This window comes from Lissotriton helveticus, chromosome 3_2 (assembly GCF_964261635.1).
Source record: "Lissotriton helveticus chromosome 3_2, aLisHel1.1, whole genome shotgun sequence".
Classification (NCBI taxonomy): Eukaryota; Metazoa; Chordata; class Amphibia; order Caudata; family Salamandridae; genus Lissotriton; species Lissotriton helveticus.
In genome coordinates, this window is record NC_136062.1 from 391553939 (window position 1) to 391579010 (window position 25072).

General features: G+C 44.3%; 1 protein-coding gene across 1 annotated transcript in view; it reads left to right on the forward strand.

The window, feature by feature from the left end:
• Window positions 1–25072, forward strand: part of LOC144826026 (uncharacterized) — a 658919-nt gene that overhangs the window by 559872 nt on the left and 73975 nt on the right. Inside the window, exon 25 of the mRNA XM_078684302.1 lies at window positions 24403–24549. Coding sequence (XP_078540428.1) covers window positions 24403–24549 — 147 coding nt within the window. The remainder of the gene's footprint in view (window positions 1–24402; window positions 24550–25072) is intronic.

The window sequence follows — 25072 nt, forward strand, 5'->3', positions numbered from 1 at the left end:
AAGGGTTTTCCTTTTTTCTTTCTACTTTGTTTCTATGGCCTTTTTTCTTCGTTCTTTTGGCTTTCCTTTTATTCTTCCTTCTCTGGGTTGGGGGTCGCCGGATGGGTTATTCTTTGCTTTTTTCATTGGATTTTCGTAAACTGTGTCCTAGCGGTTGTTGCATTGTTGGTGTAACTGGGCCGGAGCTTAATTGATATTTGTGATAATTGTATGCATATGTCTCCTGTATCTCTGCTGCATTGCCCAGTTCTTCCTAATGGTTACCTTCATTCTGCGGGACTTCTTGTTTGGATTGTTCAAGATATGCTTGTTACTCACGGCTAGTCTCCTGATTCCCGTTTCCTTTTCGCTATACTGGAGCTTTCCGTTATAGACGGCATCCTGTGTTTAACATAAAATTAAACCTCATTTATCCGGTATTGTGATTGATGTATGCCGTGATTCCATGTCTTTGAAATGCTGCCGTGCCTCTGGGATGTTCGGCTAAATAGCGGTGTACCTTCTTGCGTAAATAAAGGTTTTACAAAAAAAAAAAAAAAAACTGTGGCGGTTCGCCGCCATGCCTGGCTCAGGTCCGCCTACTTTTCGCGGGGATGTCCAAGCCTCCCTTATGGACATGCCCTTTGATGGCCGTCGCCTCTTTGGCGACAAGGCGGACAGTGTGCTGGAGCGTTTTAAGGACTCCAGGGCTACGACCAAGTTCTTGGGCCTCGGCCAACGCCAGAGAACTTCCGCCTTTCGTCCCTTTCGTGGCCAAGGGAGGGGCGCCCCCACGCGTCCAGCTAGCCAGAGGCTGCAGAATCAACCTCAACGCGGACGTGGTAACCGCAATGGCGGTGCCGGGGGACATCGGTAAGGCCAGTCCACACCCACCCTTACAGCATCTGCCTCAAAATCCTCCTAGCCTGAATTTTCAGGCCCATTCGACGCCAGTGAGGGGCAGGGTGCGCCATCACCTCCTTCACTGGCGCTCCATCACATCGGACAGGTGGGTGCCTCTAATCGTCCGAAGGGGCTACTCCCTCCCCTTCGAGGCGACCCTTCCAGCCATGCCACCTCAGTACCACTGCATGTCGGGGGATCACTTGCAACTTCTACAGGAGGTAGTTATGGCCCTCTTGGCCAAGGGGGCCGTCAAGCGCGCCCTGGGCCAGAAGTAGGACGTGGTTGCTATTCCCACTACTTTCTGGTACCCAAGAAAGGCTAAGGAGGCCTACGCCCTATCTTGGACCTTCAGAGTGTCAACGGCTTCCTCCGGAAGGAGAAGTTAAAGATACTGACTTTGGCTCAGGTCCTTGCTGCCCTGGACCCACAAGACTGGATGGTAGCGTTGGACTTACAGGACGCATATTTCCACATCCCCGTCCTACCGGCGTTACCTGCGGTTCACAGTAGGCCGCGAGCACTTTCAGTTTACCGTGCTCCCCTTCGGCCTTACCAGCGCCCCACGGGTGTTCACGTAAGTGATGACGGTGTTCGCAACTCATCTGCGCAGATTGGGGGTTTCAGTCTTCCCCTATCTCGACGACTGGTTGTTGAAGGCGGGCTCGCCCCAGACAGTCGTCTCGTCCACCAGACTACGGCCGACCTCCTGCACTCGCTGGGGTTCTCCATTAACGTGCCGTAATCACACCTGTGCCCCTCTCAGAAGGTCCTTTTCATCGGAGCGGTTCTGGACTCAGCGCAGTTTCGGGTTTATCCCCCGAACATCGGGTACGGGATATTCAGGCTCTGATTCAGATCTTTCAGCCTTTATCCCAAGTCTCGGTCAGGTTGACGCTGCGGCTACTGGGGCTGATGGCTTCCTGCATCTTTCTGGTACATCACGCCCGGTGGCGGATGCAGGCTCTGCGGTGGGACCTGCAGTTTCAGTGGGCACAGCATCAGGGCAACCTGTCCGTCCACGTCCGGATCTCGGAGGGCACTGCAAGACCGTTGCAGTGGTGGCTCACGGACCGCTATTGGGTCAGCGGCAGATCTCTCTCACTACCCCAACCGGAGCACGTAGTGGTGACGGATGCATCCCTCCTAGGATGGGGGGGGCCACATGGGAGAGTGGGAGATCAGAGGCCTCTGGTCTCCGGCGGATTCCCGGCTCCACATCAACCTTCTGGAGCTGCGGGCGATCCGGCTTGCACTGAAGGCATTCCTTCCCACTGTCCAGGGAAGTGTAGTGCAGGTGTTCACGGACAACACCATCGCCATGTGGTACTGCAACAAACAGGGCGTGGTGGGGTCGTGGAACCTTTGTCAGGAGGCTCTGTGCTTCTGGCAATGACTGGAACACCAGGGCGTCACCCTGGTGGTTCAACACCTGGCAGGTTCCCTGAACGCCAGGGTGGACATACTAAGCCCTCGGTGCATGATGGCACGAATGGCGTCTGTACTCGGACGTGGCGCAAGGCCTCTTTCAGCAGTGGGGAGAGCCTTGGTTAGATCTAATCGCCACCGAAGAAAACACGCAATGTCATCAGTTCTGCGCGTTAGAATTTCCAAGGCGGCACTCACTTGGAGACGCTTTTCGTCGCGAGTGGAGCTGCGGTCTGTTGTAAGCCTTTCCGCCTATACTACTTCTGCCCAGAGTGCTGAAGAAGATCAGACGCGACCGGGCCCAAGTCATCCTTGTGGCTCCGGACTGGGCACGAAAATACTGGAATCCCGAGCTATTCAGCATGTTAGTCGATCCCTCAGGAGGACCTTCTGTCGCAGCAGCAGGGGACGGTCCTCCCCCCGAACCTGTCCAGTCTCCACCTCCAAACGTGGAGATTGAGCGGCGGCAGTTAAGGTCATTTGACTTGCCTCCTGAAGTCTGTGATGTGATTCTGGCAGCCAGGCGTCCCTCCACGAAATCGGTATACGCCTGCAGGTGGAAGAAATTTGCTGCATGGTGCACAGCTGTGGATCCACTCTCTGTCCCTCTTTTTGAGGTAATCCTCTTCCTCCTTTCTCTTGCCCAGCAGGACTCTGCTCTGGGCACTCTTAAGGGATACCTCCCTGCCATTTCAGCCTTCTTGAGGCTACCTGATCAGCCTTCTCTTTTCAAGTCCCCTGTTGTAAATAGATTCTTGAAAGGCATCACGTACATGTTTCCTCCTGTTCCTTTCGTGATGCCTCAGTGGGACTTGAACCTTGTTCTAACCTATCTGATGTGCGCTCCCTTCGAGCCACTTCATAATTGTCCTCTTCGTCTTCTGACTCTTAAGACTGCATTCCTGGTTGCCATCAACTCTGCCAGGAGAGTGAGTGAGCTCCAGGCTCTATCTTCTAAGCCTCCTTTTCTTTCTGTCCACCCGGACAAAGTTGTTTTAAAAACTCGTCCTTCTTTCCTGCCCAAGGTGGTCACGGCCTTTCACATCGGGCAGTCCATCACCTTGCTCACCTTCTTTCCGCCTCCTTCGAAGGAAGAAGAGAGGCTCCACTGTCTGGGCCCAAAACATGCGCTTTCATTCTACCTTGATCGCACACGCCAGTTCCGGGTGGACAAACAGCTCTCTGTTGGTTACGTGGGGGGTGTCTGACTATGGGCGACCTCTACGACAACCCACAGTATATTATACGTGACCAGGCAATAGAAATGTTTGAGTTAGGTCCAGGTCAGTTCTTACAATATGGCGCAAGTGGCGAGGGAATTAAGGCCTATGTTCCGGAACGAGCCACCTGTCTCAAAGGTGTTACGGACCCTGCTAATAATAGCCAAAGGCTGCATATTGATCTTCCATCTCTATCGGGCGATAAGGGACGACAGGGCGGTCGTGGTACTGCCAATTCAAGCGAAGTGGGTACATTGATCGGAGACACTATTACTCAAATGGACTGGGTCAAGTTTCACGAAGGGGTTAATCAAGTGAGTGTAAACGCAAGGTTCAAGGTAATCCAATTCAACTACGTAAATCACATGTACTTGGCCCCCAAGCTGCTGCATAGGATTTACCTGGAACGATAGGTGCAGTGTCCACCCGTCGAGTAGAGGGTCACGTTCAAACTCCTCACCCAAGCCTACAAATCCCTTTACAACATCGGACCCAAACATCTCAACGAGAGAGTTTTCTTCTACGCACCCAAAAGGAATCTCTGCTACGTCAACCTCACCCTGGCAGGGGTTTCCCGCATCAGAAGAACCAGAACAGGCGGGAGAGCCTTCTTCCACATCACAGCCAAGACTTGGAACAAGCTCCCTGTGAACTTCAGACGCTCCCTAACCCTGCAAATGTTCAGGAAGGACCTCAAGACCTGACTTTTCGACTGACCCGAAGCTGCGACTGATCCGGAGCTGCCGCCACCCCCAGCGCCTTTGAGACCCTCACGGGTGAGTAGTGCGCTTTACAAAACCTTGATTGATTGATTGATTGATTGATCGATTGAGTGTCCTAGATGTGGTGAGACAGAAGCTATATTCATTCACATGGTCTGGGCTTGCCCGACTCTACGGGGCTATTGGACCGAAGTCCTGACTGCGCTTCGGGGAGTAATAGGCTGGGAGATAGCCGGAGAGATCCGGGTGGTGTTGCTTGGTTTAAGAATAAGATCTTAGCAGGAAGTTTGTCCTCCTGGGACTGGTGCTAGCGAAATGACAGATTGCCATCTCGTGGCTGAGCAGCAGTCTGCCCAAACTGACACAATGGGTGGGAGGCGTGAAGGAATGGGCAACAGCTGAGGTGATTCGAATGCAGCAGACTAGACGAGACGGAAAGTTAGAAGAAAACTAAGAGGCCTGGAGGGCAATGATGGGAAGAGTTGACGAGTGGGGGGGATGATGGGGGGTGGAAATGTAGATGCAGACCGCGAGGAGGCTGGGGAAGCACACAGTCAGGTAGTGGATCAGATAGTACACAAGAGACAGGGGGGACCGGCCATCATTGACATAATGAGCATTGAATGGACATTAAATGGGAGGCTAAATGACAAGGAAACACTAACTGAGACTGGACATGGAGGAGGTGGGAGGGAGTTCTATTTGAGAGTGGGGAGGGTTAGAAGGGGGAATTTATAGACACTGGTCAGCATATAAGTTTGGAGATCTGTTTCATGGTAGACACCTGTGGGGTTGGATACAACAAAGTAACATGCATTAAGATGGAACGATTATTTAGGTCAGTTGGATGGCTGTCTATACCTGTAAGATCATCTGGTTATTAACCTTATTGTGTATACAGATTTTCTACTCCTCAATGCATGAAGACGAATAATAAATACCGATTTTGTAAATATTTGCCATAAACTTTACTAAAGATATATATTTTTTTAATGTGCCATTTGACAGAGCGCATCTGTCCCAGGTGGACGTAGCATTAGAAAAGATGAGACAAAAATAAGGCAGCCAAATCAATGGGGCTTTACAAACCAGCCCTACTTGTAGCTCCTTTCGGCTCCCCCACATATAAGTAAGGTGCCAAGACTACATTTTCTGATGTCGATACATCCCCCTACAGACAACAGAATAATGTTTCCCCTTCTAGGGTATACTATAGGGGTACATTCAGAGCGAATAATTTTAATGAATGCGGACAAGGTGCCTCCACATGCAACTCACCCTCAAAGCAATTACTCCCTTCTCATTCTGACTGACCATCTAACTCTTGTCTGGGTCAGACTACGACAATTTTTCAATACTTGGAAAATCATAACATCAGATCAGTGGGTGTTGGACATTATACAACATAATTGTTGTCTGGAGCTCATCACCACACCTCCAAACATTCACCCCTCGCAGACACAGTCTTTCTGTAGTGCATCAACATCTGCTAAAACAGTAAGTAGAAGTTCTCTTGTTATAGGGAGCCAGAGAACCAGACCCTCTTCAGTATCAAGGTGCAGAAGTATACGCCTTTTACTTTCTCGTTCCACAAAAGGATGGCCCATATTAGATCTCGGGCCTTTAAATCATTACACACTATCAGTACACTTCCTTAAGCAAAGTCTTCAACAAGGGGACTTTATGTCGGCACTGGGCTTAAAGGACACTTTCTTCCATATTCCCATTCATCCAGCTCACTGCACCTACCTCAGATTTGTTTTAGCAGGAAAACATTACCAATTCAAAGTGTTCCCATTCGGAGTCAAAGCTGCCCATCCTTTGTTCACCAAGTGCCTAGCATTGGTAGCATTACATTTGCACAGACAAAACTTCCATGTTTTACCATATCTCATAAAAGCTAACACGCATCTCTTGTGGCAAATATACACTCAAACCACTCGGTCTTCTGCATCAATTGGGATTCACAATAAACAAAACATACAAAAATCACATATTTTACCATACAGGTTCAACCATACTTAGAGGCCATACTCAACACACATTTGGATTTAGCCTATCCGAATCACCCCAGAATCCAAAATATTCAAACAGTGTTGCACAAATTCTAACCCAATCAAAGCATAACAGTCAGAACAGTTATGCAACTCCTGGGCATGATGGCACTGTGATAGTAGCACATGCTTGGTTACACATGTGTCTGCTGCAAGAATGTCCAGTACACCAGTGGTTGTAAATACAGAGTCACTTACAGGATCTAGTTTTGGTAGACCGCTTCACTCATCACTCTCTGCACACACATTTTTTCATAGGGCTGCCTGTTCTCGACCCTGTTCACCAGATCATTCTCACAGTATATGCATCACTGAAAGGATGGGGTGCTCACCTACATCAACTGACAGTCTGGGGTCTTTTGGGAACCCAAATACCAGGTTCTCTATATCAGTAACCTGGAGCTACAAGCTGTTCACTTGGCATTGAAAGCATTTCTCTGTCACTTCACAGGCAAAGATGTCTTAGTCCGCACGGACAATGTGACAACCATATTCTATTCACAAAAACAGGTGGGGGACACTCTCTACAGTTATCATGCCTATTTCAGGTGATTTGGCATTGGGCAATACGTCACAACATTCACCTACTATCAGAACACCATCCTGGAAAGGACAACAAGATTGCTGACCTTCTTAGCAAAAACCAGCAAGAAGTCCATGAACTATCCTCAAGGCCTACTGTCAACCTTTCACTGGTGAGGGTTTCCACAGATAGACCTCTTTGCAACCACAGAAAACACAAAATACCCAAACGTCTCCTCCAGGTTACCACACCCTCAGTCCAAGGGCAGTGCTCTATGAATATACTGGTAAGGAATATTTGCCTGCATTTTTCTACCTCTTCCATTTGTAGTTTGGAAGCTCAGGTAAAACGTCCCTCACTCACCCTCGTCCTGGTGGTACCCACTAGGGTTCGCAAACCATTGTTCACCACACTACTGTAGCTATCAGTTCCCCACGAGAAGCTACCTCTCCACCCACATCTTCTCACTCAGAACCATGGAGAAATATGGTAACCAAACTCAAAGGAACTCAATCGTGCTATTTGGCTCCTATAGTCATAGGATTTAGTTATTTAAATCTCCCGACAGAAGGTATGACCATTCTTAGAGAAACTCGTAGACAAACAACTAGAGCGTGTTATGCAGTATAGTGGAAACGCTTTGTTTTCTACTGTCATAACAAAAACATTAATCCACTTGACACAACTGTACAAAACATTGTTATCTTCATTTAGAAACCTCTGTCTTGCTTATACATCCATACGTCTACATTTGACTGTGATCGCTGCCTACTTGCAAAATTGGCAACAACTGCCTTTCTTCAAACTGCAGTTATTAAGGCGTTCAATGCCTTAAAAGAGTAATTCTGCCTACAGTTCTAACTCCACCTATTTATTTTGAGAGTTTTTATAGCACAAACATAACCCTTGGGGGTATCAGCAATTTACAGAGAGCAGAGACAAAAACATCAATAATAAAAATAATATAATTTGAGAAAAAAATACAGGATAAGTTAGCACCCAAAAAAGGGAGGGTACGCTTTACAGAGTTCCGAGAGCAGTGGAGACAAACCAATAGAAACAAAAATATCATAGTCAAGATAACTGCAGGATCAGGCAGTGTTGACAAACAAGAGGGTGGGCCATAATGTCAGTCAGGACTGATAAGTCGAAAAAAACTTAAGTAGCTGGTGAGCAGTAGTCATGAGTGTGATTGAGGAATCTGGATGGGTATGAAGAGAAGTGATCTTAGGATCTGGGGAGAAATTTGTTAAATAGGAGTACTTTGACTTCTTTCTTGAAAGATACAGTTGAGGGATTCATTCTACCTTCAGAGGGCAAGGTTTTCCAAATTCTCTGGGCAATACCAGAGAAGGATTGTAAGTTTCCTTATTGTGAAATATATGATGTTTCAGTAGAAAGGTGTTGGAGCTACTGAATGATCTGCAGCCACCAGAATGTTCGAGCTTCTGAGTCATGCAGACAATTTTTTGCTGGATTCTTGCTTCATAAGAGAGCCAGTTGAGGGATTTGAGATCGGGCGATGTGGTTGTTTCTTTTTAAGCCAGTGGTGCGCTTTGCAACAGAGTTGAGGAAACCCTTAGAGGAGCCAATTTGGATCTGGGCTGGGGACAGAGGGTTGCCCTTCCATAAGCCAACCTCGGAGTCACTAGGGCTTGCACTGTATGCTTGAAGTCGTAGGAGGAGATGAAGGGTTTTCATTTTCTTAGAATGTGCATTTGATGATTCGCCCCTTCGGTGGCAGCACTGATGTGCTTCTGCATGTTGAGGTTCTTGTCAAGAGTTAATCCCAGTGTTCTCGCTGAGTCAATGACTTGTGAAGTACAGTTGATAGCTTTTTTGATGTTTCAATCATTCTTTAATGACAGATGAATTTTGGGTGGGGTATTAGTAGGAATTCGGTTTTCTGAGTATTTAGTTTCAGATGATTCGAGTCTAGCCAATTTTGAGTTGTCTGTAGAGTTGTGTTGAGGGTACTGACGTCTCCTGGGGTGGAGACTTTTAAGTATAGTTTGGTATTGTCAGCATACATGTGGTCGTGGATGTTAATTGAACTTAGAATTTCCGTTAGAGACTCCATGAACAATTTGAAGGGAGTGGGTGAAAGAGGAGCCCTGCGGGACCACTAATGGGACCGGAGTGGTCTACGATAGTGAGTTGAGTAATTTTGACTCCTTGATTCCTGTTTTAGAGATTGGAGGTGAACCAGTTATGGACTGATTCTGTTAGCCCCATACTGTGTTCCAAAAGGAAGTTGTTTTTTTTTTGCAGAGTTTTATATAGCGCGAACTAGACCCAAACCGAATCGGGTATCAGAGTGCTTTACATAGCACCAGTTACTTTACATGAGGACAGACACACATTCATTTTAGGCACGGGGAGATTAAGTGATTTCCCCAGAATCACAGGAGGTTTTGGCGTCTTTACCGAGACTCGAACCCAGATCCCCAGGTCCGAGGTCGAGCACCCTAGCCGTTAGGCCAACTCCTCTCCCCTGGTTGTCATGCTTAACCGTATTGAATGCAGATGATAGGTCAAGCAGGATTAAAATGCAAGATAGGTTCTGTTCCAGCATTTTTAGTGCAACATCCACTATGTGTGTCATAGCAGTTTTGTTACTGTACCCTTAACGGAAGCTGTATTGTATTGTCTGAATTGACTGATGTGGTTACAGAGTTGGTTGTGAAGACATTTTTCAAGGATCTACAGGGTAGGAATATTGTAGGAAACATGGAATCTCAATATTGTACTTACTAGACTTATGGGTCCACCATTTGAAGCACTGCACAAATACTCCCTACAATTCTTATCTTGGATGGCTGAATTTCTAGCTGCCATTACCTCACTAAGGCGTGTGAGAGAGCCTTTCTTCCAGCTCCATAAAGATAGGGTGGGTCTGACAACAAACCCAAAATGTCTTTCAAAGATCATCTCATCTTTTCTTCTCAATCAATCAGTTGAACTACCTACTTTCTTTCCACAACCAGATTCAGTTTTGGAAAGGGCCATTCATACACTGGATGTTTGAAGAGCTTTTGTGTATTATAATGACAGAACTAAAAAGCTCTGTAAGACTAAGAAGCTTTTCATTGCCCTTTCGCCCTCTCACATAGGAAAACCTGTACCAAAAGTAGGCATCGCTAGATGAATAATTAAATGCATTCAAACATGTTATGTCAAAGCTAATAGAATTTTGCTCACATCACTTAGGGCTCACTCTACTTGTAAGCTAGGATCTTCCATTGCTTTCCTGGGCAATATTCCAATAGCTGATATTTGCAGAGTGGTCTACACCACACACTTTTACTAAACATTATTGTATGGATATTTTAGCAAGCCAATTCAGGTCAGGCAGTACAACAAACTCGCTTTCAAGCAACTGCAACCCACACAGGTTAGCCACCGCTATTTAGGAGGGGCTGCTATACAATCTATGCTCAGCATGTGTATCTACAGACACACAAGCCTCGTAGGGATTATGTTACTTACCTTATGAGCATCTGTACATGGCATGTAGTGCTGTAGATTCACATGTGCCCATCCTCCCCCCGGACACCTGTGGCAGTTGCAGTTCATTTACATTATCTTACTTGCATGGACATCTCTTTATTGACACTTACACTCCATTCTCACCCGCCTGTGGGAAAACAATCTAACAATGGAGCCATCACTTTGCCTCGTGACTTGAAACACCTCTTCAAACAAAAACAACTTGTACACATCTGGGCCCAACACTCGATGGCAAAAGTATGCGAAGCATGTATATCTACAGCACTACATGCCACGAGCAGCTGCTTAGAAGATAAGTAACATAATCCATCTGTCTAAGACTGTTCCTCACTACAAGAACACAGAGATATATCTGTGATTTCTGGGCTAGCACCCGACCCCATACCTGGTATTATTGTTAGATGGTCTGCAACAGCAATGTATGTGTACATTTAGATCATGCAAAGTCAGAGTCCCCATTCCAAGACCTGTCCCTCTGTAAGAATCCTCCTCTGTGCTCTAAGGGAGCGCGACACAGTGTAAATGAAGAGTACTGTTGTGTGAGATAATCGTTTCAAAAAAGTCAACTAAGGGAGACCTATATATTCCTAAAATTTAATATTTTTGGATTGCACAATAGTTGGCCCACTCTATTTACAAGTTAACTACTAATTGGAATACACTGCTCTGGGTAACACTTGAATGGTCCCCATTACAATCAGACATAGAGCTGGTTGTTTATTATACTAAATGCTCAAAATGTACTAATTCCTCTAATCTATTCTTCTTTATGAGCATGGCAGAAAGCACATAAGCTTACGAATACTCACATCCGCCTTCACTCTGAAGCCCCCATGTGGAATAATGCAGAGATAACATATAATGGGACTGAACTCAACTGGCCTACTTGGACCCAACACAAGATTTACCGTATAGCTGATGTGTTCATGCATTTACAGTCCTTGAAATCTTCCTCAGTGTACAACATGAATTCAATCTTTCTTCATTGCAGTTTATCAGATACACTCAACTCACCTCTGCCCTTGCTCTAAGTGTGGCTAAAACTCATGACTAACACCTCAATTTCTCCAATTGCACGATACCTTCATACTTGAAAACATTTCAAGGGTACTGTCTCTGGACAATCTGCTCTTTTAACGGATTAAACATTTTCTATACAATCTTCCAACAATTTAAAATCACGGCTAAATTATACTGCTAAATTTAGGCCAGACTCCTTCTGTTGGAGATGTAGATCACCAGATTGTGATATAGTTCATATCATGTGGGAATGTGCCAGTATTTGTACAATTTTGATCCAGATTGAGATTACTTTAAGCTTTAAGATACATTCTTTTCTTTACTTCTATCTCATAAAACGTTTATCACTCTTTTTTTTTTTAAATAGATTTTATTGGCATTTGGTTCATATAACATTCGCTGAAGCAGTTCATATAAAAAACGTTTATCACTCTTACATGATGCTTCTGAAAATACTTTATATCTCCATTCAAACTTTCAAATGACTATCCACTGCTCTCAGTGTAGATAAAATTAATATTTTAAATTTTTGGAGAACTAATGTTATGCCAACGCTTCATTCTTGGCTTCCGGATATGTTTGATGTGACTTATTTTGAGTAAAGAATTATAAACTAAATGACAATTTACACCAGTTTGATAAAATATGGGGGTCCATTCTGAGGTATGTGGTGATTCTGATTCCTTATCGTACTTCAGTACAGATGGGGTTCAAAAAGTATTATATATTGTTTGCATTTAATTTTCTCTTTCTTATAATAATCATTTAAAATTTGATTTAATCAATTTATAATCTTTGTATATCACTGCGCTACTTGTATTGTTTTTTGTTTTATTCATGCCTATATTTTATAATGTATCTGTGCCATTTTACATCTTTGTGAAAATAGGTGTTTATTGATCAGTGTTTGCTTACTATTGCTAAAAATGTAATAAAGAATCTAAATTTAAAAAAACACCAGCTGTATTACTGTGTTGTGTCTAAAATATTAGAAGAATTTGCTTGACTGGGCATATGAAAACAGTACACCGTGTTAGACCTTGTACGAAATGTTCAGACTGGGTCCCGAGAAGTACATAACAAATAACATGTGCGCCATCCTTCTAAAATAATATTGTGGCACAAAAATAAATGTACTACACATGACTGTACAAAGCAAAGGCTGCCTAAAACGTATAATATGCCGAACTAAGGAAGATCCAACTTGGGTACAGAAGGGTACTTGCTACAATGTTATGCAGATTGGTAGAGCGCACTATCAACCGGGTGAGCATCCTGGCACTGAGCAGGTGTGAGTGTAGGCACACCTAAGACCTAGTCGGACTACTCAAAGCCAGGTCTTCAGCTTCTAGCGGTATTCAAGAAGTTAGAAGAGGCTCTTATGTGTAATGGCAGGTTATTCTATGCTTTAGTAGTGGTGTAGGAGAAGGCTAGTGCCAGATCTGGTTTTTCGTATGTGTGAAATTTGTGCAAGGAGGAGCCCAGAAGAGTAGAGGTGTCGGGAAAGATTGTGAAAGCAAATGCGATTGTTGGGTATGCTGGGCCAGTGTTATGTACCTTGAAAGTTTGGATGAGGAGTTTGTATGTGCTAGTTTGTGAATGGTGAGCCTGTAGATCTCCTTCGGGTGTAGCTTGAGGTTAGTGTGGCGTGGCAGATTGAAAGTGATCCTGGCCGCCAAGATCTGAATGGTCTGCAGCCTTCCGGTGAGATGTTTTGTAATCTTGGCTCCCTTCGCCCAGCTAGCTTGTGACCAAGCCATGCATAATGGTTTGCAGGGTGCTGATTGGAAGCCATTTGAAAATATTCCTCCGCATCTTTAAGATATGATAGCATGGTGCAGTGACAGCATTGATGTTGGAGGTCATGTCTAGTTTGCTGTTCATAATGATCCCTAGTTTCTTGACATGAATGTTGGAGGTTGGTGTTTGTTCCTAGCTCTGATGGCTCTGCTGGACACTTGGTAGAGTCCTATGATGATGTGCTCTTCCTGTAGATACCGATTTCTGCCTTTTCAGTGTTCAGCTGTTGACAGTCTTCATCCAGTGGGCGATTTCAGTCAAGCATGTCATCTTGGCAGCCAGGCGTACCTCGAAAAAACTGTATACCTCTGTTATTTGGACACATTATTAACTGGGTGTGGATCTCACCAGATTGAACCGTTCCAGGCCAAACTGCCTGACATTTTAATATTTGCACTGTCTGTTTCCCAGCAGGGCCTTATTCTGGGTGCTGTTAATGGTTATCTTTCAGACTTATTACGGTTGCCTTATCAGTCCTCTTTATTTTAATAACCTATTTTAATAACCTGTTGTGATGCGTTTTTCTAAAGGACTGCAACATATGTTTCCCCGTAGGTGATGCCGCAATGGGAACACATTCTTTCTTATTTATCTGTTCTCCATCTGAGCCAGTTCACAGTTGCAATGTACGGCTCGTCACTATCAAAACTATATTTAGTCGCCATCACTTCAGCACGGCATGAGTGAGCGTCAGGCTTTGTGTGGTCATGCTCCGTACGCAGAACAAGCGCGTTCTGCATATTAAGGCATCCTTTACCCACAAAGGTTGTGATGCCATTCTAAGCCGTCCAATCCATCATTCTGCCGGCATTCTGTGCTCTACCTCACCCCTCTAATGTTCAGAAGAGGCTCCATCACTATGACCCAAAGAGAGTGCTCAGCTTCCACTTTGTTCTTCCCAAAGACCACCAGTGAACGATCAGCTGTTTGTGCAGTTCGTCGGAGCCCAAAAAATGTAAGTGTTAGACTAGATAACCTTGCGTGGTCTTCCCCCAAACTGCCTGCCTCCTCCACTCTTGTGACCTTGTTTTTGTTGGTATTAGGACTCTTACCACTGTTAACCAGTGCTTGTGCTCCCTCCCCTAAACATGGTAACCATCGCAAACAAAAGTAGATGATGGACGGAGCGTTGAAACTTTCAGACAGTGACCCCCAGTCACAGATCTGGGTTGAATCCAACATCGTTCTTTAGCTCACTTCACAACCCCAGTTCAGACACAGCTATATGCTAATCAGTCTGTCACGAGGACATGCTCTCTATCACGGACGGGCGCGGAGTATCTGTTAACGTCTATCCCTTTCCGCCCCGTCCGCAGGATCCCTTGGACGTTTCCTGGGTGTCCTTGGCTCCACCTTCGCTGATCCCGTCACCGGACCAGCCTTTCTTGACGTCAGGGGGAAGTTCCCTGGCGGTCCCGACGCTACACCAATCAGGAAGGAGATCGTCATTGGCCCTGAACCAAAACCCCGGGTCGTGGTGTCCGTCCTACCCCAGCCCCACCCTGACACAGTCTTAACCCTGTGCCTCATGGGAACAGTCCAGCCCGAACTGCCAAGCCATGTCTTCCCTGGACATGGAAACAAGCATCATGGGACCGGTTTCGGGCTAACAGCCCTCATCAGCCAGGCAAGCTTGAATCCAGTGGCAAAGTGAGCAAGGGACCCACGTCTAGGCAAACCCTGCCAACTTAGGGTGAACAAAGCAAACACAAGGAGATGATGGACAGTGCGCAGAATCTTTTCAGACAGGAACCCCCAGTCACAGATCTGGGTTGTATCCTTCATCGTTCTTTAGCTCACTTCGCCACCTCAATTCAGACCCAGCTATATACAAATCAGCCTTGACCCTGTGCCTCAATGACAACGCCGAACCTTGGCAACACAGCTACACCGCTCATTGGAATCGTTGCATTGTCTCTGCTGCACCTCGCTTCCTCGACACAGCCTTCTTATCGCAAGCCCCACAAAAGAATTCTCAACACCGACGCATTCGGACCTCGCACTGCAGCCTCGTTGCATTTCGTAACCGAATGATTGCTTCTGCTGCGCAACGCATCTTTGCAGATCCATGCAAGCTCCAGAACCATGATTAAGGTACTTTTGTTCAGCTGGCCTTACTGGGTCCATGCAGCAAGCCCGCGCTCCATCGCGGTCAGCCTGAACTTTTGACTTTATTCTGTAACCAGATATTCCAGATAGCACTATTTGCTGCTAAGTTTATTTTTCACTATAAACTTTAAAATTCAATATCTCAAGTTCTACTTATTGGATGTTTGTTATTTTGGTCTTGTTATGTTTATTAAACGAAAAGCTTCGGTGTAACAGACATTACACCGAAGGATGAAGCAGTGAGTAATGTACCCCATCCCTCAACCCGTTGTTGAACATTTGAAAACACACACTGCATCTCTAGAAAAAGAGGCCTTCGGACCACTACTTCATCATGGCCAAGGTCCACCGAGTGGTAGTTTGGTGGTAGTTTGGTAGCCCCGGCTCTGCACCAAAGCACCAGCGTTAAGCTGTAGCCTCTGGCACCAACATCCCGGTACCTACCCGCCCGTTGGTGCAGAGCCTCCTTCCACATCCAGTGCTACGGTGTTGTGTGGCGTTTAGAGTTCCCAGTGTATTTTCCAGATTCATGTCCATATATAGGTACAATTCACATTGCCCTTATATAGGCATAGAAATCAATCCCTTATTTAGACATAGCCCATGCAGACCAAATACAGGCATGGCTACTTCCACCCGTACCAAACGTCACAACGATTTCTTGGAAAATCAGCTTTAGCAGTTAGGGAACTTCCCCTTGCTCGAATATTGATTTGTCCAAGAACTCATGTACTTTGTAAAGAATAACTATTCCCTAGGGTTTTTTTCGTGACGTTATTATGCCCGACTTTACGCAAAGCTCTGGCATTCCTAAACACCTTCAATGTATAAATATACCTTCACTTGCTATAGCAAACTACGGTGGTTCGGAGCAGTTCCACTATCTACTTGCCCGACGCAGCTCGCTACATCAAGTGCCGAAGGAAGCCTACCCTCCAGTTGACGCACTGATCAAGAGGCTGCCTTTCTCTCGCCGAGAATCCAGCTCTGGTGTTTTCATGCTCCCCTTGCGGGATACAGAGATACCAGGCCTCCTTCATTCTAAACCAAGGTATGGAGCTGATTAGACCTAGAGAAACCTTTGGTAGATTCTTGGCAAAAATAACTAAAACCTATGCTACACAAACTTACTTCTTTCCGCGTACAAGACTTAGGTTAGGTACATTGAGGTAGGCATATTTAGAAGCACCAGTTGAGTATTTTAGTCAATGTTATTTATGTATGTATTTGTATATGGCTTAGAAACCATGCAATACTTTCACAGTATTAATTTATAATACTATTCTCGATGTACGCATTATACTTTGCAGTCTGCTTAACAATTGTAGTAGTTCACTTCTCTTGTATGAAGAAGAAGACTGTTCAATAAACCTTTTTATTATCCTCCAGTTCCTAGATGCTTGACACGTCCTCTAACTGAACTCTGATCTTGGCCGGGTTTTGCGAGTTGCCTGGTGTGAGCGCAGGAGCAGGAGCGCTGCGGGAGTGCAGCAAGCTGCAGCGTACGCAGCTGAGCCAGCTGAGCCGCGGGTCAAAGTACAGGGAAAATTGTGCTCCCGTGAAAACCGGCAAGCGGTGGTTAAAGAATTGTGCAACTGGGAGCAGAGATAGAGTAGCAAAACAAGGCATGCTTTAGAAATAAAAACGGAGCTGTGAGGATTGTTGAGCGGCGGGGGCGGAGAGCTTGGAAGTAACCGGAGCAACTGAACCACGGCACGGATTTAGAGGCTGAGCCAGCTCTCCCCGGTTAGGGGGGGGGGCGTCACCGAGCCCATGCACCGCGATTGCGACAGCACCTAAACAGTATGTGCAGGAGATGGGGTAATGCAGCAGGAGTGTACAACGCAATAGGAGCTGCAGTAGTGATTAAGGCGGCAGGTACTTCTACAGCTTAAAAGGTAAAGCCGCTGTTAAAAACCTGATTGACTCCGAAGAATAAAATAGAAGTTGGCAAGTTGGTAAAGCGCATTGCCTGTCTCTCATTGAACTTAAGTGGGATTATCTCCGTGGAGGCTCTAGTGGATGTGGCGCCAGCCAGTGTAGGTAGTAACCTTGTCAGACACATGTGCCCTCACCGACCTTAGCCTGAGTTATTTGTTGTTATAATATATATGAGTGGTCAGATGGAGGGATAAAGATTGAGTGGGGGTTATCCTTGATAGTGATCACGGCGGGTTTCGTGTTACCTTAATACCTCAGGTACCTGGACTTGCACCATTTAGAGCTTGGCATCCCATTGGGCCCTTGGAAACTTGAGAAAATACAAGTGGCGCTTGTGGACTCTAAAGGAAGTGGTTGCAGAGCGTAGAGGAATAAAGGAAAATGCCCCCCAAAGGGAAGCCACGCGGTATCAAAAAGAACTTGAGAAAGAGGCGGTACCAAGAAAAGTAAAGAAAAAGTGTCAGCAACAAAAGTCATTGACATTGGAGAGAATCAGCATAGATTCCGTGGAGGAAACAATGTCACCAAATAAACAAGACCGTCCGCCAACCCCAGTAAAAGAAGTGAGTTGGACTTCGTTAGGGCAATCTATAAAAAAAATGTGTGAGGAAGTACTTTAAAAAGAAGCTGGTACTATGTGAGTATTCCCCGCAATTGAGGGGAACTCTTGATAGGGACAGCATGAGCAGCCAAATGACTGGAACTGGACTAGGAGTATTAATGGATGTAACAAATGACTCCATCCAGCCATTATATTTGTACCAAGGGGGGATAAATGAAGGGGAAATGTCTGAACTGGAGCCCAGATTGTCATCATCAAAATAATAATAATAATAATATTGCCATTTATAGAGCGCCTGGTTACACTAAAACAGTGTGTCCCCGCGCTGTAAATTGCTGTAAGACCCTAGAAGGTAGAAGACCGGAGGGAGGGGGAAAATTAAGCTAGAAACAATAATTGTAATTGGCAGGGAAAAGATGGGTTTTAAGTTTTGAACGGAATCTTGTTTCTGAGGGCTCCATACGAAGATCTATGGGCAGTTCGTTCCAGTGTTTACTTGCCAAAAACCTAAAGGAACGGCCTCCCATCCTGGCCTTGCGAATGCGAGGGAGTTTAAACAGCATTGCTCCGGCCGATCTCAGGTTCCGGATGGGGCGATGGACGGTAAGGAGATTTTGCAGGTATCTTGGGCCCTTTCCTTGGGCAATGCGGTGGGCAAAGCAAAGCGCTTTGAACTTAATACGCTCCCTGATGGGGAGCCAGTGAAGTCTTGACAGAGCCAACTTCCCAGATGCTCTGCGGGGCAGATTGAGAACCAGGCGTGCAGCAGCGTTTTGTACACACTGCATTTGGTGTAAGCCTTTTTTACTTAAACCTAAAAGCAGGGCATTACCGTAGTCAAGATGAGGTGTGACTAATGCGTGGATGAGGCTTCTCCTAGCGTTGATGGGAAGAAGGTCGAGGATTTTGCGAAGAGTTTTGAGTATGCTGTAGCATCTACCCGTGACTTTGCTGACCTGGTGTTTAAAAGAGAGATCAGCATCAAGCATAACTCCGAGATTCCTGACTGATTCCGATGGAGAAGGAATTGCGCCCAGTTCAGTTGGCCACCACTCAGGTGACCAGTCACAAAAGGATTTACCGATGACTAAAAGCTCCGTCTTGTCGCCATTAAGGCGTAGGCAGTTGTTATTCATCCAGCCTGCTACTGACAGAAGGCAGTTGGAGAAATTGGTGGCATCTTCCTGATTGTGCATGAGTTTAATCATGAGTTGGGTATCGTCAGCATACGTGACAATATCCACCCCGTCTATTTTGTAATGGAAGGGAAGGGGAGAGCCCTAATGTACATAAAACACCACAATGGGAACCTAATAGGAGAAGAGGGTAACGGCAACTCCCAAGCAGAGCTTTAACTCTCCAGATACCCTACAATCATCCTTGGCGCTTGACATGATTGCGTCCTCAGAATCATCTCTATTAGAGGTGATGTTCTTAATGCAAAAAACCCTCCAAGCAATACTAGAAGCTTTAGTTGAGAACAATGGACAAGGGAAATCCCACAAAACCCAACTACAATTGTTTGCAGAGGAGTTAAAACAAATTAATAACTGTATGCCAAATATAGTGCGCCCAGTTGCGGAGAAAAGGGAGCAGGAGGTAAATGTATCCCTATATAACATCTAGAATAAAGCCACACAGGTGAATGAAGTTGCTCAGATTGAAAACCCCCCGACAGTATACATCTCAAAGTGCCCTATGCGGGTAATAAAGAGGAGTGCATATAAAAGATCTAAAAGGGATAGGATTAGAAGGAAGAGAGGAAGGTTCAGAAATAAGTTGGAGAAAATGTTGGGAAAGACAAGGGAGGTATACCAAAGCCAGAATATAAAAAAGGGGGTCGTAATTTCAGGAAGTGAGGGACCACTGACAGATGAGTTTATAAACAAAAAGGACCAAGGGAAGACTCAGAATAGGAAAGTGATAAGTACATCAAAGAAGATGAAGAGAGCCTGCTCCTATAATTAGGAGAAACACGAGGATGTACGATAATATTGAGGACCTATGGAAACATGGGGTCAAAGGGTGGGGAAAAAGCGACAAAGGAAAATAAAACCGCTAAATCGTGCAAATCTATTGCAAACCCTGGTTAAATGCCCAACACTGGGAGAGGTTACATCGGAAGATATAAGACAAATAGGTTTTGTAACAAGTTTAGAAGGAAATGAGGTAACCAAGGTGCTTTTTTATTGCGAGTTTGTAAAACGTGGTGGTAAATGCAGAGAGAGACCTGTAAAAGGAGGGTATAAGATTTGTCCAGGGTAATGAAATTGAGAGAGAAGGGAATAAGCCTGGGAACTCTGTGGCGCTCCTTCACCATGCAGGACTTCGTCCGGAGCAAGTACAGTATGAAGCACTAGGCGTCCACGATAGGAGAATCTGCGCAGATAAAGATCAAGGAGGGTTAAAAGTAACAATACCGAATTCCACATACGAGCCAATGTTGAGTAACGGATATGACCTTCTAAACGAATATTCAAATAGTTTGGAGGAAAATCTGTCTGGTGTGTTAAGTGAAGTGAACCAGGACTCAGGGTACTCACACAGCCTACGGACTCTGTCTTGGAATATTGGGGGTTACAAGAGACCGCTTGCACAAGACACCTTTAGAGAGATGTTAGGTGTTTACGACATATTGTGTCTGCAGGAGTCCTGGTTGTGTGAGGTACCCAATCCAATAGATGGGTTTTTATGGTAACCAAGGAGGCAGTACGAATGAATTTGGGCCAATCCTCAGGGGGCTTAATTACTCTGGTATAAGTAAAGAAAGCTAACAAAATAATTAATCTAAAAACGAATTGTAGGTGGCTACTGGTATGTCAGGTAGAACTCTACATTGGTACCGGTATAAAAAGACAAATTATTGTGATAAATGTATACATAAAACTAGGAGTAATAACAGATTATGAAATCCAATTGTGCATGCTAGAGAAAGATTTGTAATCTTTATGTATGGCGAAAGCAGCACATTTGATAATGATTTTAGGAGATTTTAATCTCAAATTAGAAGCATCCCTTAGTGATAAATTGTTTAAGGAAATTTTAGCTACCTCACAAATTCCTCATGCTAATTTCGGTGGCGTAGTTAGCACCGTACGAGATAAATATTTGGTACAATTCCTTGGATCAATAGGACTATTCTGTGCCAATGTACGGACGTCTTTGGATTGCCCGGCAAAGAAGACTTTCCGTTCAGGGAATCAAAACTGCCCAATTGACTATGCTTTTATTGATGCATGGCACTTTAAGGACGTGGAACAATTTGAGGTATTGCAGAGTGATAACAGTGATCACTGGACTTTAGAATTGTTAATTAAGATGGAAAAGGAACCAAAGAGAGAAAGAGTGTTCCCCTTGCAGATCGAATACCCCAGACGCATAACCACCTGTATAACCGAGGAAAGCCTGCAATTGGTCAATAATTTGTTTATAGATTATACTGCTGTTGGTAACGTACCACAAAAAGCAAAAACTTTAACATGGTACAAGCGGACTATCGTGCCCGCCCATAATAGAAACAGAAGGAAAAAAAACTAGATTAATAACGAGTGTAGGTACTTGAAACTTAGGTTAAGGAAATGGGAAAGGCAGTTAAAGAAAATAACAGACAAGGAGATAATGGAGAGCCTTCGAGTGGCGAAATTGGAATATAAAAATAAAATGAGAGAAAGGAAACTAGAATATAAATCCAAGAATTGGCAAACAATGTTAGAAGTGATAAATACAAATAATATAAGGTCGTTTTGGCAATTGGTAAAAGAGGGCAAGGGGAAATGCGATGCTTGATAGGTGAAGATGATTGGGTAACTCATCTGACCAACCTATATAGGGGTAAAGATTTGAGGAACACCCTGAAGTAAAACCTGAGGCGCTAGCACAACTTAAACACCACTTTTCCTTTCAAAATATCAAATAAAACAATTCAATAGTTAAAGTTAACTAAAGCTGCAGGGCCAGAAAATCTTCCGGCTATTATTTTGAAAAATAACAGATTGGTGGGCCAGCTTCTTAAAAACAACTTTCCAACAAATTCTTGCGGTGGGGTCTTTCCCGTAAAGTTGGAAGGGAGCAATTATGAGACCAATCTATAAAAAGGATGATGCTATGTTGCCCCAGAACTATCGCCTCATAAGTTTACTGGATGTGGGGGAGAAGGTCTTCTCCAAAATATTGCTAGGGGTAGTGAAAGCCTGGGCAGAACAGCATGACCTGATACCCATAGAACAAGGAGGATTTAAAGAAGAGCACTCGACCGTTGACCACTGTCTTAGTTTATGGTCATTGGCAAGAAAGGCAATAGAAGTGCGGGGCAGCTTGTTCTGCTGTTTTGTTGATTTCCGAGCCGCATTTGATTTAGTGGATCGTAAAATATTGTGGAGTATGTTGATAAAGCTCGGAATCAACAAAGCAGTTCTTTCATTAATCCAAGATATGCACTCTAAGAATTGGGCTAGAGTAATCCTGGATGATCTTGGGACATTATCTAAGAAGATTCAGATAATGAACGGCCTGAGACAGGGCTGTGTTTTAGCCCCTTTGTTATTTTCCCTGTTTTTATCTGACCTACCAACCACATTGAGTAAAGCGGGAGGTTTAAGCCCTAAGATGGGGGGAACCCATATTTCATGTCTGCTATACGCGGATGATTTAGTGATAACAGACATGACTGAGTTAGGCTTACAAAAGAAATTGGATACCTTTTTAGAATACTGCAACAAGAAAAGCCTCACGGTTTATCTGGAAAAGACCAAAATAATGGTATTTGGTAAAATAAAAAGTTTCTTCTACTGGAGACTGGGGGAGGCCAAAATTGGAATAGTAGATAAATATAAATATTTGGGCATATGGTTTGATAGTAGATTAAATTGGAAAGATCACATACAGTCCTTAAAAGCAAGGTACCTTTCCACGTTCTGGGGCCTCAAACAATTTAAACAGAAGTATGGAGGCCCTTCGCTGCGACCAATACTCTCAGCTTTTACTGCATCGGTCCAACCACAATTTTTATATGGTGTTGAGGTTTTATTCATGGGGGGGTAAATCAGATTGGATTCAAGAAGAGGAAAATGTGTGAAGCAACTTCTTGCCCTCCCATCTTCAACTATGTTACAGGCTGTGCGAGTAGAATGTCATCTCACAGCCTGGAACTATCGGGCATGCAAGCGACATTTAATTTTTAAAATATTCTGAAGGGAGAAGGCTCCCACAAAATAGCATATCTTTGCAAGAAAGAAATAGAGACCAGTGACTTTACCTGGCCTACACATCTTTACGTACTGACCAAGTATATAATCAACATGTTATCATGACTGCAATGTAAAACAAATTTACACGGGTGGTTAGTGAATAGCGCTGTGTCTTCATTTGTATGAGCGGCTGAAGTATTCACACAGCAAGCTGTAAAGCCATAAATCAGTAATTAACGTTTTGTAGCAGGAAAGTGAAAAGATTAACGGGCAATTTAAACAATGCCTCCTGTTGCATCTGCAGTGTAATACAAACACTGATAAAGCTAGCAGGTCTGGCCTAAGTGTAGTAAAGCGTGTAAAGACTGGCATGCATAAATATTGTTGTAGTGGTGGTTGTCATGATAATAGTAGGTAGGGGAATGAACGCAGTTATGACTGGGTTGGCTATTGTTGCAATAGCAGGAGTGGTGGTGGTGGTTGTGGTAATGATGGGAGTGGTGGGTGTAGTAGTTGCATTAGCAAAGATGGTCGGGGTTAATGGTGGTCAGCAGTAATGACTCGTGCTCAAGTGCTATCAAAACTATTCTTATAAGTCCATTAAAGTAAAAGTAGTTTTCAGTACAACATGCATGCACAAGATATGAATGTGATTATTCATGGTATTTTTAAAATGTAAAATAGTCCCTTATGCAAAGCAATGAAAGCAAGCACTTGCAAACTGCTCCAAACAGCCAGTAGCGTGTTAGGAGAGAAAAATATTCCTCTGTATGGTGTCAAATCAATCTCAATATATATTTTCAAGAATTAGTAACAGTATGACTGGAACACTGCTGCACTGTCTAGAGAGGCCTTAAAGGACTTGTTAATGCCAACTCCCAAATCTAATGGATACTTCAATGCAACAGTAAAAGCATCATCAAAATGCCATCCAAGCAATGGCAAACCATGAGCAAACAGATGAAAGCTAGGAGTTGAAGAGTGCTGACAAGATCCCTCTGTTTACTTCTTTACATTTCTTAGTTGTTGTTTTGGTGACAAGAGCACCCAGACAACTTAGGGTTTGCAGAGCTAGACCTACAAATAATATACTTCAGTGGAAAGGAGCAGAAATGCTTGGAGGTGACTGTTTCTTTCTTATAGCACTTGAAACTCGGCAACTCTTGTTCTTTAAGCTTTCCCATTATTTAACATGTAAAAATACTCCAGCCTCCTGCTTCTAAATTCAACAATGTAGCCACTAGACCAGATAAGCAAACTGATAAATGTGTTGTACTTTCTTGTAGCTCTTTTTTAAGGCAGATAACATGTTTAGTGTTTGTCTACAGGTAAGATGTAGGACTAAGTCCTTCTCCAATCCATCATGTTGTGTTTGTTACCACAAGCTCAAATAATATTGTTTTTTAAAGCACTTCCAACTTTTCTTTGTATCTTACTGAATGCAGGCGCTGGACACTGCACTTGTAGGAAATGCAAACATACCAGATCAGGTGAAGCAACTGTTGGCTGAAAAAAGCCAGCTTCAGAATGAGATGCAGCGTTGCCTGCAGGAGATGCACCAAAGAGAGCAGTGCTACCCGTTGAATGCCAGGGTAAGTATGTGAAGCAATACATGGTTGCTTTTAGGTACTTTATTTTAGGGATTTTAGACTAGGCATGTTGGCAGAGTGAGTTTTCTACTTCATCCTTTCTTATTTAAGAGGTTGAGAAATTGAGTACCTAGAACTAGCAATATTAAGTGTAAAATGTTATTATTTGTCTTATGCATTTGTCTTGTTGCCAAATGCTTTCTTGTTGCCATGTATCTCACAGTCTCACTGTTACTGTTTCCTGATACCCATTTCGGTATTTAACTATTCCAGTGCCATTGTCCCTATCCTAGATGTCGAGTGTACCATTTAAGAAGTCAGTGCATCCATTTCTTACAGTATCTATTCAAGCGTCTCTGTTCCCTGAAGTTCCTCATAATTTATTCAAATTAAATTTGCCTGTGCTATAAACAGAAGAGTTATTATACTACTGTTCACAAACCTAAAGAGAAAGGGGTTGTCACTAGCTTTCCAGTGAGTTAGTGGAGTGATACGCACGAATGGCGAGCCCCATGTCCTTATTGAC